Raw genomic sequence first — 15,177 nt, forward strand, 5'->3', positions numbered from 1 at the left:
CTGGAGTATCTACACGCCACATTTAGGCACGATTAGCCACTGTGTTTCTTCATCTGTTTGGTCTTTACTACTTTAAAACGACTTTAGAAGCGTTTATCTAGTTCTCATACAAAAAGTGTAGGCGTTAATGGGCAGTAATTTTGCATAAATCACAGCTGAATTTTGGAAGTCGCTCAAGCTACTTAAAAGGGGAATAAGTAGGAGGGCGGCAATTATGAATAAATTATGCGCCCGTAGGAATGGTGTGTGAAAATGATTGCGAGAAGAGTAATTTCTTGGATTAGACAAGAATTTGTGCACGAAAAATGCTGATTAGTTTTTTTTTAAAAAGTAGAACAATTAAATAATTTTAAATTATTGACAGTCTTTAATTTGTTCGCACCTTCTTAAAGAAAAAGTAACAAATTTAGCCTGTTAATGACGTCTAAATAAGTAGGCTTTAAAAAAAGCATTATAACAGAAAGTGGGAAAGGTCACCTAAGATTCCTTCACTCATCTGAGGTCCTTTGAGGTCACATCTGGCGACCCGAGCGTGCTGTAGAGCACTTGACAGGGGGTGCAGAAGCCCCCCGTGAAGGAAAATGCCTGGATGGTAAGGGACTGCGGGAGGGGCTAGCTCATCCTAGTTTAGCTAACTGCCACTTTTGACATGAGTAATGGCATGACTCGGTCGCGACAGCGAAGGCGGACCCATGACCGCAAGTGCAGATGAGCTTTAAAGATGCAAACCCTGTAGAAATGACCTCCCATCGGTGACATCCCACGTGGAGTAAGTTGATGCACCTAATATGTCACTGCGGTCCCCTCCACACCAATCCCCTCTAATTCGTTTGCCCAGTTACCATGGTAGCATCTTTTGCAGTAATTTAACCCAAAAAAATAATTAGAAAAGTTATTAAGGTTTAGAAATAGATTTCCTTAAAGTTTAAGAGAAATTAGCGCGTTAAGATGCCAAAAATCTCTCCCAATTTAAGTTGTTTGAATGAGCTCTCGCACCTGACACGACGGCGAGATCAAAAAGGCGGGGTTGAAAATTCGGCACTCCCACGAATCAAAGTGCTAATTATTTAAGCGCATCATTTAAAAAAAAAAAAGAAAAGTGTCTAAATAAATAATTTTTAGTCATTTTTTACACGGCAAATGCTCCCTTGTGCCTGGTTTATGACCACGGGGTGGAGCGAGCTAGCGAGCGAAGTTTGGTTAAGGGGTTCGCACGAGAACGGGGCATGAATTATGCAGAGCCCTCGGTTCCACTCACCACTTCAAAGGGCCTCTTTTAAGTAGCAAACAACTGGAACATTTTATAACCTCCCTTTCCTCCTTTTTTGTTGTCTCTACCCTCGTCAAGTAAGAGAAAAGCGCCAGACAAAGAGGTCAGTGAACAGGCCGCCATGGATGGGACGGTGGCAGCAACTCCAGCGGAGCCGCCGTGAACGCCTTCATCCATTTGCGGAGACCTCGGTGTAGTACTTGCAAGTCCTTCAAGGCTTGACTGTTAATTCCAATTAGAGAACAGGCTTGACTGCTTGAGCCTCTTTGGAAGGTCTCCGTTCCACCGAATTCGATTACCACCTCCCTATCCATACATCGGAGAGGGTTATCAAGTACTGAGTCAGTAGAGCCCAGAAATTGCGCTGGCGCGTATTTTTACAGGACTCGGCTCCTTCAGCTACAATCCGTGCAATGGGAAGGCGCCGCTTCCTAATCACAGTACCCCCTTCCCCCCACTTAGCTGGACCTCTTGAGGTGACTGCGTCCGGAGTGCCAACATTCAGGACGTCGTTGGGAGGAATACCAACGATTACAAAGGTGTAAGAAGCCGATGCCGAGAAAATTACATAGAAGGTCAAAGGAGGGTACGCACCTGAAGAAGCTGCATGAGTCGATGAAGCTCCTTCTCCCTCGACCGTAGGTCAACCAACTCCGTCTGACTTTCTGCATCCTCCACCTGCGCGGGCGGAGACTCCTTCCGAGGGGGATCTGCTGGTCGAATCTGTGGAAGCGTTGAAGCATGCGGCTGGAAGGTCCCCACCTTTTCCGCAATTTGTTCCTTTTAAAAAAAGAACTTTTTGGAGGGGCAAAAATGTGACGTAATTTAATCTTCGCCCAACTTCGGCCTACTAATGCCCGCGAGCAGTCACCTTAATACCAGTCGGGAAAAGGCGCCTATCGGAACAGACAAATGTAGTCACGAGCAATCGCTACTTATTTCATTTAAGCAACCCCGTTTTAAACATGAAGAAAACTTTCGTGGAGTTGACTTTTAATTCCCAAAAGCCGTCAGATTTAGGCTGTTTTTGTTTATAAGGCATTTATAAAGGAAAATTAGCTTAAATAATGCAGACATAGCTAAGTATTTCGGGCCGACCGCAGTTAAAACTACTGGAATGAGGCACTCAAAGAATGCCTTCTACATTCTTTAGTCCAAATGGCGATGTAGGACTTATTGCTGATATCAAAACAAAAAAGTAAACAAAGTGGTCGGTTATTGCGAGATCTTGTAAGCTTCCAGCCTGTTGTCTACCTCTGAGATCACCTTTGCGCGGCCCAAACTGCAGTCCACCGAGACGGTGAGTGGCGCCGCTCCAACGGGTACGGTAAACAAGCCATAAGTGACTGTAGTGGAGAGGAGCGATGCCTACTTCCATTTCTCTATCTACCCACTTTGGGATACGCGTAAAATGAAGGCAATGCAGCCTACCGTGGTGGCTACCACTTCAGCTTTAGTGGGCACGATACGCATCGCCAAACTTTGGCCGGTGATTGGGCATTGCAAAGATCCCCCTTGTTAGGACGTTCAGTCATTCATTTCCCAGAAAGGAAAATAATTCAAAGGCTATTCTCCGACGGAAGAAATTGATAGCGCATCCAGCGACGTCAACCGAAGTCTGACCGATTTGACCAACTTATCGAAGGAGCGAGACCGCCCGGAGGTGGAGGGCCACGCCACAGTACCAAACGACGAAGGTTTCAATGCACCAACTTTCTGCCCTAATTCTCAACCCTTGATATCCTCATGTGCATTTTCTTTTTTCTTTTGTAAAGAGTTTCTGGACGGAGAAAAGTGCGCCCCACTTTCAGGATGGTCATCAAGCAATCAACTTCACGTTGACGATATTTCGTCCAACCGTGAGAAAGTATGATTTATCTAACAAAAAACGGACATGTGAAAGCATTTTTTTCCTCTTTTTGTAAATTTTAGCTTTTTCAGAGCCTAGCAGAACTTGCCCCTTCAAGTAATCACCGTCTCCGTCGTCAAGGCTGGAAACCAACGTCTCGGGTTAATTTGAGTGGGAAAGCCTACATTCAGACAGGAGTCAAACCGCCAACTTCCGATACAAAAATTTAAAGCCTTTGTATGAAGGAATCCGCTGGATGACAAGCCGTCGGACTGCGCCAATCCTGTGGCCATGCGGACCTCTCCGATTTCCCCCCCCCCTCCTCTGCCGGAGCTAGGTGGAGGGGCAGGGCAGGGCGGGCACTGTTCCTCTCTCCCAAGATATTTGTGTCTAGCCTCAGAAATCGGAAGTGGGAAGGAGAGGAGGGGCAGCCAAAAATAAACACCTTCCATGTAGATCCACCTTCTGGGTGTTCAAATTTATTGCCCAAATGCACGAAGGGGAGGGGGACGACGTGAGGACATGGTTACAGGTCTTGGATGAGGTGGTAACAATTTCATAGACCACCATGAGAGCAGCTGCAATACAGCCCCGGTAATTAAATTGCTTAAGGCCATAAAAATTGGGAAAAAAAGGCGAATTTCGCCTTTAAGAGTGGGGTAATTTTTTTTTATCCCATGGGGTTCAATTGGCGGCCTAAAGGAGTCTACCTTTAGGTGACAAATAAAATGGCGTAGTTTGGGACCCACACGTGGTTAACTTCTCATTTCTACTTTCTTTCAAATATTACAAGACTTAAAAATTTTATTTGCTTCCTTTTTTTGACAGCTTTTTTGTCAAATAGTTGTGATAAATCACCGAGAAGGAGAGGAGAACGACTACTGTGTCTTGATCGGTCAGTCGGACCTCCGCCCGCGCCCCCACCCGCCCGATCAACCCGCTTGGGTGCGGGCAAGCGGGCGAGCAGTGGGTGATGACCACGACAGGTGGGGTAAGTGATGTGTCACCTCCCCCCTCCCGCCCCTTTAATTTAAAACTTTCAGGCAGCCTCTCCCATCTCCAATCGCCGAATTATATATAGTTGCCCGAGGAGCGCAGATTTTCATTACTTTTTAAAGTACAAAGTAACATAAAGAAAAGGCCGTGTAAATTGCAAGCGATGTAGCACTTTGAAAGCCCAAATTCGTGGGCTAAAATAAAGTCCCCCACCACGAAAGCCTCCATCAATCCCTGGGACAAAGGGACAGGAGGCGACTACTCGTGGGGATTGCCCTCCTCCTCCCCAAAATGCGCTGTCTACTTTTTTACCTCAACTTCATGAGTAAAAAGCTTACATGTGAAAAAAGCACTTTAAACTGCTTGTAAATAAAAGGAGGAGGAAAATTTTCTGCCACTCACCCCATTAACATGCCAACTGTTTGTACACGAGGTCGTCGTAGTCGCGGGAAGGTGTTCACTGGACACTCCACTGGCCAAATCAAATCGTTTCACAGACTTCACTTTTCTCGACTTGGCAGATTTACAGGTGCAGTTGCATGTGCACATACTGATGGGGATGAAGGGCAGCGGTTGATAGGGCTCCTGGTCCCCATTCATGCTCTCTCCCTCCTTTGTTAACTACCTTTTCGGGAAGAGGGGGCAATATACTAGTACTTTGTGATTACTCCTTCACCTCCACCGTGTTTCGACCTTCTACAAACCCATTGCTGCACAGCAATGAGGAAGAGGAGGCGGAGGAGGAGACAGAGAGCTCACCAATCGTTTGGACCAATCAGAGTGCGCTGAGCAGCTCGGCCGTGGACCAATCAAAGAGGCGCATTTGGAAAGTTTCATTGTGGTATCACTTGGGAGGCGAGTAATCGACTTTGGTCTAAATTTTTAGGTGGAATAAGTGAACTTACTGGCAAAACACCCTTTCTTTTGGCGGCTGTGAACACATTATCCCTCTGGCGCAAAAGATATCACCTTACAACTGCGGTCAACGAAGTTGGCGCTTTCATGGATAAAATATACATTTTGGAAGGGCGATTTAACAATTGGAATAAGTTTTAATTTCTATATTTAGAAAAAGGCAAAAAGTGGGCTTCAAAGTTGTGCCAATTCTAGACTTTAACCAAAAGGAAGCAGTGGTGAGGCTCTGCCCTCGTTTCATTTCCGTTTGGGAATTTGAGGCGTACATTTGGCAGTGCAGTTCACATATCTACGGGCAACTTCGCTCCAAAATTACCTTGAAAAACTTGTCTTTTGAAAATCTTTTGGGTGGTTTTGAAGTCCCCCCGTTCTCCAGTGGAGCGGGGCCGCCTTCGCCCTGGTGGCATTCAGGCAGTTTGACACCCACCAGTTCCGTTTTTGTTTACAGTTATTTTTGGCTTTCGAGGGCCATAAATTTTATTTCTTTATAAATGAAAAAGCTTATTTGTGTAAACAATGGCAGCTGTTTACGTGTAGACAGTTTTTATTAGCCGCACGAAAAGATCTCTCTCGCGGAGTAGGCAAACGTGTTGAGAACAAAAAAGCGTACCGATTTATTTGGAAATATTAGCTCAACTCTACTCCAGTAATTTTATTTATGTCTATAAAAAGTTATGTTGGATTCATTGTCATGGGCATAAAAACGGTCATTTTATTTCACAAGTGTGTTTAAACCTAATAGTGCCATCTAACACGAGCTTTCAGGAATAGGTGTGCCCTTTTTTAAAAAAGGCACTTTTATTTAGCAAAAGGCTACCGAATTGGGGCTTTTTTAAAACCAAACGGCGAGGCGGCTCATGTGCTACTTAAATGGGCGCGCTTAAGTAGTATCCGAAGGAAACATGCAATATGCTCTCTTATCCGGTTTTATGGAATGTTTTAACACCTAAATGCGCAAAAAGATGTGAGTTTTTAGTTAAAATGTTAAATTTTGACTTTTTTTCACCCTCTAACCACCTTTATCTCATTGTGCTCCCCACAACTTAGATTGTGGGTAAACCGGACATTGGTTTGTCAAACCTGCCATCCTCACGTCTTGAGTTTAACGCAGTACAAATCACAAGTGCCTAAAACCTCCTAATGACTCCCTCCATTTTTTTTTCGCTTGAATGTAAGAGTGTAAAGGCAATTATGTGGTCGCAATCCAAACGAGTCAACGTTGAGGGCAAAATCGCGGTAGGTGTTGCGTGTGACAGGACTCAACGACTGTCACTTTTCCTCTCCACCTCTCTTTAGACAATTTTCAGGTTATTTACTGCCCAGGGACCCTGTGGTGAGAAAGGAATCTTTTAGCCCAGGCAGCCTTACGGGGAGGGCGTGGGGAGAGCCCTTCGGTGGCCCAAGGCGGCCGCACTGCCAGTCCTCTAAAATAACCACATTTGTCCACTCATTACCATTTTTCCCTTTTAATCAGAAAATTTTTTTTCGCCGTATATGAGATTTACTGAATGATAAAATGCTGCGGCGAGAGTCATTCCTGTCCCATAAAATCGAGCAGGCAAAGGCATCAGATGACCAACCGAAAATCGCAGACTGCCTTTACATCAGGATGTCCTGTCCATCCTTTTTTTAATTTACATAATAAGCGTTTGTATTTGTCCAGCGTCTTCTATTTCATCCCATCATCCTTTTCAAAGTTAATTTTAATTAGTTAAAGGTGAATTAATTAGCCCACCCTTCTTTTGTCTTCTTTGACCAAAGTAACGAGGTAAAAATGCAAAATTGTCTGACTTTAAAAAAGTAGAAAAGTTATTTAAAGTAAATGCCCAAATTTGGTTCTTCATTTAAAGCCTTAAAGGAGCGTTTGAGTGTTTTACCATTGGGAGGCTGATACTACTGAAGTGGTCAAATAAGTAGGCATGTATTTTTTTTAGGGTGTTTATTTATCCACCACCTTTTTCGTGCTTCTGAGGTGCCATGAGAAAAACATGATAAAATTACTAGAAATAAACTCATCTATATTGAAACGAGTTTGTCCTTTATCCCTTCCATCTCGGAGGTCCGGACTGCAGGATCGGGGAAGAGCGGTATGCAGAAGGCGTGGTATCTTGGAGGACAAAAAAGAACTTAATTTTCCAGAGACTGGGAGTTTGTCTTTACCTTGAGAGATTGATGGCACCTCCTCCATCTCAAGGCTGGTTCAATTTTTCCCTTCTTGGGGATTTTTTTCACTGATTTAAATACTACTTAAATCAGGCGAGGGGAATGGCCGTATTTTGGAGGCAGTTTTTCTGCCGTTAAATGATGCCTTTTTTGAAAGTTACGACCGTTTAGAGACGATTTGATGGCGATTGGTATTTTGCTGATCATGTGGTGTCTGGCTAACCATCAAGACAGGCTGGGAAATGTTAACAGACCCCATTTACATCCAGGAAAACTTTACTTAAGTACTGGAGGGAGAAGAGAAACAATTTTTCCACCTCGAAACTCAATTTTATTAGTGAGACTTTTGTCACTTCATCTCCTATTCAAAGGCGAATTTCCACCGTTTTATTTTACTACTTTGATTGAGTCTGTCCTCCACGCACCAAAGTCACCACCGCTTCATCGTCATCACCATCGGGCAGGCAAACATTTCCTTCTCCCGACGACCATTTGCGGTTGGAGGGCCGGCGAATGCGTCTGGCCTGTTCCCCTAGGGGAAATCAAATGTGTAGGCTGGAATTTGCAGAGGTGGGCGCTGTCGTCACACAGGGACATCAGATCCGCCATGACATTGTCGCCTTCTTCTCCGCCCTCGACTTTTTTCTATTCAGACATTGCAAGCATCACCAAGGTCCTTCTCATCATGCCACGACCTTGTAAGAGGTGGTCTGATTCCGGCAAATCCTGTAAATGGTCCAACAGGTTCATTCGGTGGGCACGAAGCATATGTGGTGGATAACCGCCTGGCATAAATTTACCCACTTAAGCAGAAGACCACTACCATGGGCACCTTTAACATTCGTAATCAAGTTTTAGTGATATTTAGAGCCACCATCAGCGATTCGCCTTCTTCCCCTATTAAGGATGTTGGTTGTGGTGAGCGCTGCGTCTCTGTGGGAGCGAAGGAAATTTATCCACAATGAGTGGTGGTAAATTGTCCTCTTAATACCTCATCTGTTCACCAGAGTCGGTGCTTGATAAAGCGCTGTGACCTCCTTCCTTATAAAAACCAAATGAATGATTTTTCCTCCAATCTCTTCCTTCCCGTACCTTCCAATTCTCCTATCGCGGAGTGTCGGCCAAACTTGTCTGCATTGCGAACTGCGGCTAACTTCTCTTCAAGGCGGTAAAGTTGCTGAAGAATGTGATGTTTACTGCAGTGGAACAACGCACCAACCAGAGAGGTGGCATCGCGTCCACGAGTGTCCTTCATTTGTGATATCAGTGCCGGTAGCTACTGAATTGGCCGACTTAAGTAGTATTTACAATGAGTAAAAATCGTTTTTTTTTGCACTCACTTTGACAGAGAATTTTTATGGTGGCTGAAAAACTGACGAAAAAAATGGCTTAGTGATTAAAAAGCAAAACGTATTTATGTTTCTACAGCACAGTTAAAGATTTGTCAGTTGCTTTCACCTCACTTCCCAGAACCGTTTGAGCGGAGGACCTGCAGGGCTCCAGATTCGTCTGGTGATGGAAGTGCAAGCCTCAAAGATGGATCAGTGGTTGCATCATCACCTCCTTGGCCTAACGGTGTATTTTTGGGCCACCATGGCAGTTGCTAAGGTCAAGTTACCTCTCAACAAAGTGTCAACACCTAAATATCCAGTTGATATGTAAGTGTGGAGGAGATTCGTGCCTTCAAAGTAAGCACAAAAGAAAAATCTTAAGAAATTTTTTTACTTGGGAACAAAAAATAACATTTGACTTGAAAAAAGCCTGGCAATTTTTCGGCTCCAGCCCCGCCTCCCAGGGAGGGTGGAATGACAGTACTTAGGTTCAGCCCTTTTAAGCAATGATGAACAGAGGAGGCTCAAGAAGCCCGAGACAAGCCTCATTCAGCCACTTCTGTCCGTTTTTCTTCACCAGGGATTGTCAAGTCTCAAAAAAGGGAGACAAGTGACGCCCAGAAGAACGTCGGAAGGAAGAGGTACTTACCCCCCACCCCCTTTTGTCCATCTTAAAGAGAAAAATAAGTTCTCCCTACAGAGAACCTTCTTTTTAGCATGTGGGTGTCTTTGCAAACCTTTTTGAGGACTCCGTTTAGTGGATATGTGACGTATGTCCTTCTTTATCCTTCCTTCCTTAACAATGACCTTCTGCCATTTCCTTCTTCCTAAGATAGCCCCTCATAAGGTGTCACAAGTGATGTTTCTATTCATTGGCTGTTCTCGATCGAAACGTAGTCAATCTCAATGTTTATTTCTCATTTTTCATTGAGGGTGAAGGTACTACTGATAATACTACTTATAAAGCAATGCAATAAGTGGCGAATATGCCGAAGGATAAAACCAACAACAGAATGCGTCAAGTGACTGCAAGCAATCACGAGATGCGAATAGTCGCGGTGGGAGATTTATCATGTCACTGCATTTGGGAGGTGAAAGCTGTCCCTCCACACCCTGCCTAATTCAATTCATTCCCTCCCTCCCTCTCTCTCTCTTCCACTCCTCCTCATTTCGTCCGGGTAGACGAATATGACAAACAAAATAAAACAATTATCTGATTATCTAAAAACTGCTCAGAAAAGGGATTTATATACATTTTTTGGTAAAATAAATCCTTTGACAGAATCCTAGATTACAACAAAGGGCTAGTCACCTCCTTCCAGCCTGAAGTTCGAGGCTTCCTGCCACCACCACGGCCTGACATTTGGTTCACTAGGCATGTCTGCTCCCCAAAAAGGGAAGTGGTTTCTCTTGTGTGGAGGCGGTCACCATTCCCGCCCCAGCTTCGACGAGAGTAGACAAATGGACAGGTCAGAGGCGTCACTGGTGCGGACGTGGAGCTCCCTATTCTTCCAGTAGGCGTTTGGTGGCTTGGAGGTGCGTTCTTCCGCCTCCGCCACCTCGAGGAGCAGACAAACCCTTCAGCCACAAGAGAGTTGCAAAGCAGTGGCGGACACGCCGAAGAAAGGCGCGCCGACGGACTAAGGCAAGTTCCTACCCCTATGAGGCTAATAATTGTCCGCCCTCTTTGGGTCGCCTCCTAGCAGTTCAGATTAGTGACCCCCCACTCCCTCCACTTCACTCGACTTTGAAGCGATGCTTCTTGGCACACCTTTTCTGACCCCCGCAACTATTTAACGGGCTGGGTAGTGGGGGTCGAGAGACGGAAACAGTAAAACAATAGAATTTCGTACCACTTACCCTCGAGCACCGCGGAGAGTGGAGTGTCCGCCCTCCTCTCTTATTGACAGCACCAACCGACCCGCTTTGATCTTTCCCCATCTCCGCCTCCCCCTCCCCCTTTTGAGACGCGACAGGAGGTTGAAGGGCGACCAGACAGTAGCGCTTGCACGTAAACAAGGCAACCAGACAATGTCTGTGGATAATGTAAACAGACACCGATTTGTTGCATTGTTCCCGCCTCCGCATGTGCTTCATCCTCGGCATTTCGCTTTGACTGATCTTCTGGGTTGGTGCTTAAAGCGGAGGGAAATAAACCGTGTGACTAGAAGCGAGTATAATCGGTTGGTCAATGGTGACTTTACAGTGCAGCGAGGGGATACAGGTTGGACGGACGGACAAAGGAAGAATGGGTGAACAAGCTCTCAGTTAAGGAGGATAGACAGTGTTAGAGATTCACCACTGAATGGATAGATGAATGGATATAGGATGGATGGATGGGTGGATGAATGGATTGATACAGGATGGATGGATGGATCCAGGATGGATGGATGGATGGATCCAGAATGAATTGGTTTGTGGTTTGTTCATGAACACAACGACCCAGCTATTGAATGGACGACTCATCACCATCATCTTCATCTTTGCTTACCTTTTGCAGCAGATTGCCATTCACTAGATCACTTTTGACAGCAGAGTCGGTTGACACTCTTGAGGAGAGGGAGGGAGTGCTCCACTCTCTGCGGCTTAGTCACCACCTTCGTGCCATGTCGTTATTCACACCCCTCAGCCCATTCGGGCTTCCTTTACACCAACAATAAATCACCTTTGCATGCTGCTATGGCCTTGAGGGGGGGGGGGGAGATGGCGGGAGGGGTGGGAGAGGTCGGCGCTAACATCTCCACGATGTACAAAAAGAATTTCTGGGTATAATTTTTGAGCCGACTTATTTAAAAATGCGGTTGGAGGCAAAAAGTTGAAGAGGAAGTTGCGTTTTAAGTGATGATGGGCGAAGTAGATGTGGAATTTCTCCTCCCTTTTCACTGAAGACTAGCTGGAATCCCCTTCTTGTCCCCCATCAACAATGCGGTATCTGAGTCCACTTTAAGTCCCTACGAAGCAGCGTGGACAGTTTGGAAATAAAAGTGGAGGGGGAATGGAAGTGGCCATGAAACGGTATTTTGATTTTCACAACAAGGCGCTGCATGAAAATGGACTCCAAAATGCCGTGCCACCATGACGCGTGCAAAGTACTTTAATGGATCGTTTAAACGTTTTTGACACACCTATTTTGTAATGCCTATATTGTTTTAATGTTCCTTTCAGAGAGGAGGCGGGGAGACGATTCTATTCGCGGGACAGAGTCGACTTCCTGTAAGACTGAGAGCGGTTGAGGATCCTCACCCTGCTAAACCCAATACTAGTTTTCCCTATTCATTTCCCCCAAATAAATATGTTGAAATCAAGTCAACCTGGTTGTTCTAAGGGTACGAGGAACAGGAAGGAGGGAACCTACGAGCCTCGTCCTACAGTATAATCAACTTAAACGAATGATTAAAAAAACCACTTCCTTAGACAGATGATGCATCAGCCTGATCTAGAGTTAAACAAGCTGATTTAAATGTTTTTATTTCAAAAATCTTGGGCAAATAGCCTTGCAAAGTGGTGATAAAGTGAAGAAGAAAAGTGGGAAAATATGCAAGAGCCAATTTCGCATTAATTTTCAGAGATAATTCCTTGAACTACGCAGTAACGTCATCAGACGCCTCGGAGAAAAATTATTTAACATGCCTTATGGGATTTCCTGAACTGAATTTTTAGCAAATCTACTGTGTAAGCAAATGAACCTGTTTTGTTTAAATAGTTGAATTCGCACATCTTACTTTACCTCAAACAGAGATAAATTATGACCGATTGGAGCTAAATTGGACCTTTGTTAGCATGCTAAATTGTCATGTTCCCAAAAATTTGACCGGGGTTATTTTCTTGATTTTCAGTCAAGGCATTCCGAATTATTCTAGGTAGATTACTTAATAATAAAACCCTCTACCGCTTGCTGTTAACAATCTCGCTGCCCCCTTGTAAATGTCCAACTAGTTGATAGAGATTCATATGGGTAGATAAGGCAACAATCCAAAGCCAAGTCATAAAAACACCTCAAACCGTCAAACATGATGGACTGATCAAAGTTTCGCGTTTTTAAAACATCAAAGTGCTTGATGTGATGGTTGGTGCTAGCGAAGGAAAGGTTGGTTGGATTTTATAATACACAATGGTATTAATTTTTTGAATTTATTTCACGGGGACAATCTACCTTGGCGTTTAAGCTGTACTTGAGGGAGCAAACAGCGTCAATATCGTAGATTGTGCGACTATTAGCAGACATCTGTGATGCAACAATGGAGGCTGAACCCCAATTCAACCGTTTATGGAAGGCTTTTATTTCGGATTCGAAAATTAGTTTAAAAGGAACAATACGTAACCCTTGAATTCTAACGGTAGCCGTGCATTCCGCAGATCATGATTAATTCAGCCGCTGCCTTTTGATTGCGGTTCACCAAACGACGAGCGAATATCCACCACCACTGCGCCGGACACAACACCATCAAAGTCGTCTTCCCAAATCCGTACACTCTCCAACCGTAATTAAGGAGACATTCGGTTATTCCCCGCCCATCATGTCTTCAAGCGGAGTTTTGCGAGTTGCGGTGCCGCGAGCCCCGACAAATTCGACTATGCGCGTCAGATGCGCTCCCTATACAACATCTTGGAGCAGTAACAGCCACCAGATCCGACATCCCTGCGCTACTCACCATGCGCCACTATATATATCGCCTCCATCGTTAAGGCGTCCAAGTCAACCCTGGAGGCATCGGGATTAAGATGAATGCGGAATTGGCGCTACAAGTAACGTAAAGAGGGAAAGGGCCAGCGGCAGAGTCGGAAATCGCCACCGTGTCGGGTCAAATTAAGGATGCTCGTAAACCTAAGGATGAAACCTGTACAAGCGTCTCTCCTGGAACCGCACCTCCAGTAAATACACTTGATCCGAAATCGAATGAGCAAGCCAGGCTAAATGATGGCCTTAAATCCACTTCATCAAACAATAACAGTCTGCAGTTTCACAGTGTTTGCACTCTCAAAGCTGTAGGAAAACAAATATCTACTAGTCCACCTGGGAATTGCGCATCTCTATAATATTTGCTCAAATCGAGAAGTGCAATGAGAGGGTTGAAAATACACAAAAAGTAGTAGAATGCGCCCGTCCGAACGCGCCAACCGACGCGGGAGTTAGCGGCGCGTGAGGATCACCCCCGCGTAGAGCAAAAGATTTCCTGAACTTTTTAAACGCCGACACAGTAATTAAGCAACGTCAAAAATAGTCTTCTCTTGCAAAAATTAATTGCCTTCGGAAAATTGAACAGAGAAATGAATTGGCATTAACTGCCCAAAGACGATAAAGCGACTGAAGTACAAGGGGCATCCTACTCCGTTATATTTGATAATGCCACAGAAGGACACGCAAATATGAACAAGCAAAATGACGAATTTATCCACACCTCGCATGCTGATGAGAACTGAATCCCCTACTAACACACGCAAGTAGAAATTCTTGCACACCAAATAAAAGTAGCAGTAACAGTCACAATATACAGGTATGCTATGAACACAATTTATTCAAGATTGTTTGCTGTTCTCCTGGTCTTTTTGATGCTGCAGTTTCTCTAATTCTTCTAAATGGTTCGTCAGTTAAATATAAAATAACGACGACCCACTTTTGCAATCTGAAATCACTTTCATGCGTTCCGCTGGAACAAAAATGCGGTTCCCATACTGCTGATAGACATTCTAAAGGATATAAGAGAGTGAGAAATAGAACAAACTACCCTGATTGATTTATCCTGTTCAAGTTCGTCCAATAATGCAGTCTTTAAAGCTATCTGAGGTACACCTACTAGTGAGAAAGAAGCAACTTACGGATATGTCAATAGAGTTCGCGTTTTTCTAAAAGCAAGAGCAAAGAGTGGTGAATCAAGCAAAAAATAGGAAATTCCGAAACAAAATCAGCAACGCGTAATGATAGACCGTACAAAAATGATTTTACAAAATGCTACATAAATTATCTAAAAAAACATCGCATTGCTAAATAGAGCTATAAAAACACTTTAAAGGCAACACAGCCTTAAGAAACCCCAGTAGAAGACTTACAGCCATGGGCACCCAGAGAGGCCGTTGCGTTGGCTGAAGACTAAAACAAAGCCCCACTCAAGAATGCAAAAGTGACTATAAAATGCGTACAAAGAGAAAAAACCTATTTTTTATAAAAAAAATATTCAAAACTAAATTTTGTTTAATATTTCGCAAAAAAATGAGCATTATTCAAAAAATTATTAAATTTTTAATATACTCAGTAACGCAATATAGCAGATTGTGAAAAACCACTGATTTCGTAAAAATTTGTCTCAGTAAATGATTTTTAATTAAGGAACTTGCTTTTGAGGCTGCACAATCCAGAAAAGGCACAAAAAAATACGTACAAAATTGACAACCCATAAGAGGACGCCGCACTGAAGTACCATGATAACTAATCGAGCCGATTTAAAATGTGCATATAAAACTTTAAGCTTATATTGTTTGTGTTCAAAATCAGAACACCATTAAAATGGTTTCGTAATTAACACCTTCAACTGATGTTCAGGTTTTCTTTTGCTGTTTTTATATGCTTTAAAATAATCCTGCAAAATTAGCAAATTTGGCATAGATACACTGTAGCGTCCCGAGACTCCCTGAAGACGAAAGAAGACAAAATACTC

General features: G+C 44.0%; 3 protein-coding genes across 3 annotated transcripts; all 3 read right to left on the bottom strand. All coding sequences in view use genetic code 11, as the record gives it.

The window, feature by feature from the left end:
• Window positions 1-492: 492 nt before the first annotated feature.
• On the bottom strand, window positions 493-4,715 carry EGR_08776 (hypothetical protein; the record flags this gene model as incomplete). The annotated part of the gene is made up of 3 exons (XM_024498025.1): window positions 493-585; window positions 1,865-2,050; window positions 4,518-4,715. 3 exons carry the CDS (start codon window positions 4,713-4,715, stop codon window positions 493-495), a joined length of 477 nt encoding a protein of 158 aa, XP_024347546.1.
• Window positions 4,716-9,948: 5,233 nt separating this feature from the next.
• On the bottom strand, window positions 9,949-10,630 carry EGR_08777 (hypothetical protein; the record flags this gene model as incomplete). Its single annotated transcript, XM_024498026.1, has 2 exons — window positions 9,949-10,083; window positions 10,385-10,630. The coding sequence occupies 2 exons, from the start codon at window positions 10,628-10,630 to the stop codon at window positions 9,949-9,951; spliced, it is 381 nt and encodes a 126-aa protein (XP_024347547.1).
• A 3,411-nt stretch (window positions 10,631-14,041) lies between these two features.
• EGR_08778 (hypothetical protein) lies at window positions 14,042-14,943 on the bottom strand (the record flags this gene model as incomplete). The annotated part of the gene is made up of 5 exons (XM_024498027.1): window positions 14,042-14,097; window positions 14,140-14,212; window positions 14,251-14,315; window positions 14,573-14,612; window positions 14,902-14,943. 5 exons carry the CDS (start codon window positions 14,941-14,943, stop codon window positions 14,042-14,044), a joined length of 276 nt encoding a protein of 91 aa, XP_024347548.1.
• Window positions 14,944-15,177: the final 234 nt, after the last annotated feature.

Source organism: Echinococcus granulosus (genome assembly GCF_000524195.1).
Source record: "Echinococcus granulosus chromosome Unknown EG_S00119, whole genome shotgun sequence".
Lineage (NCBI taxonomy): Eukaryota > Metazoa > Platyhelminthes > Cestoda > Cyclophyllidea > Taeniidae > Echinococcus > Echinococcus granulosus.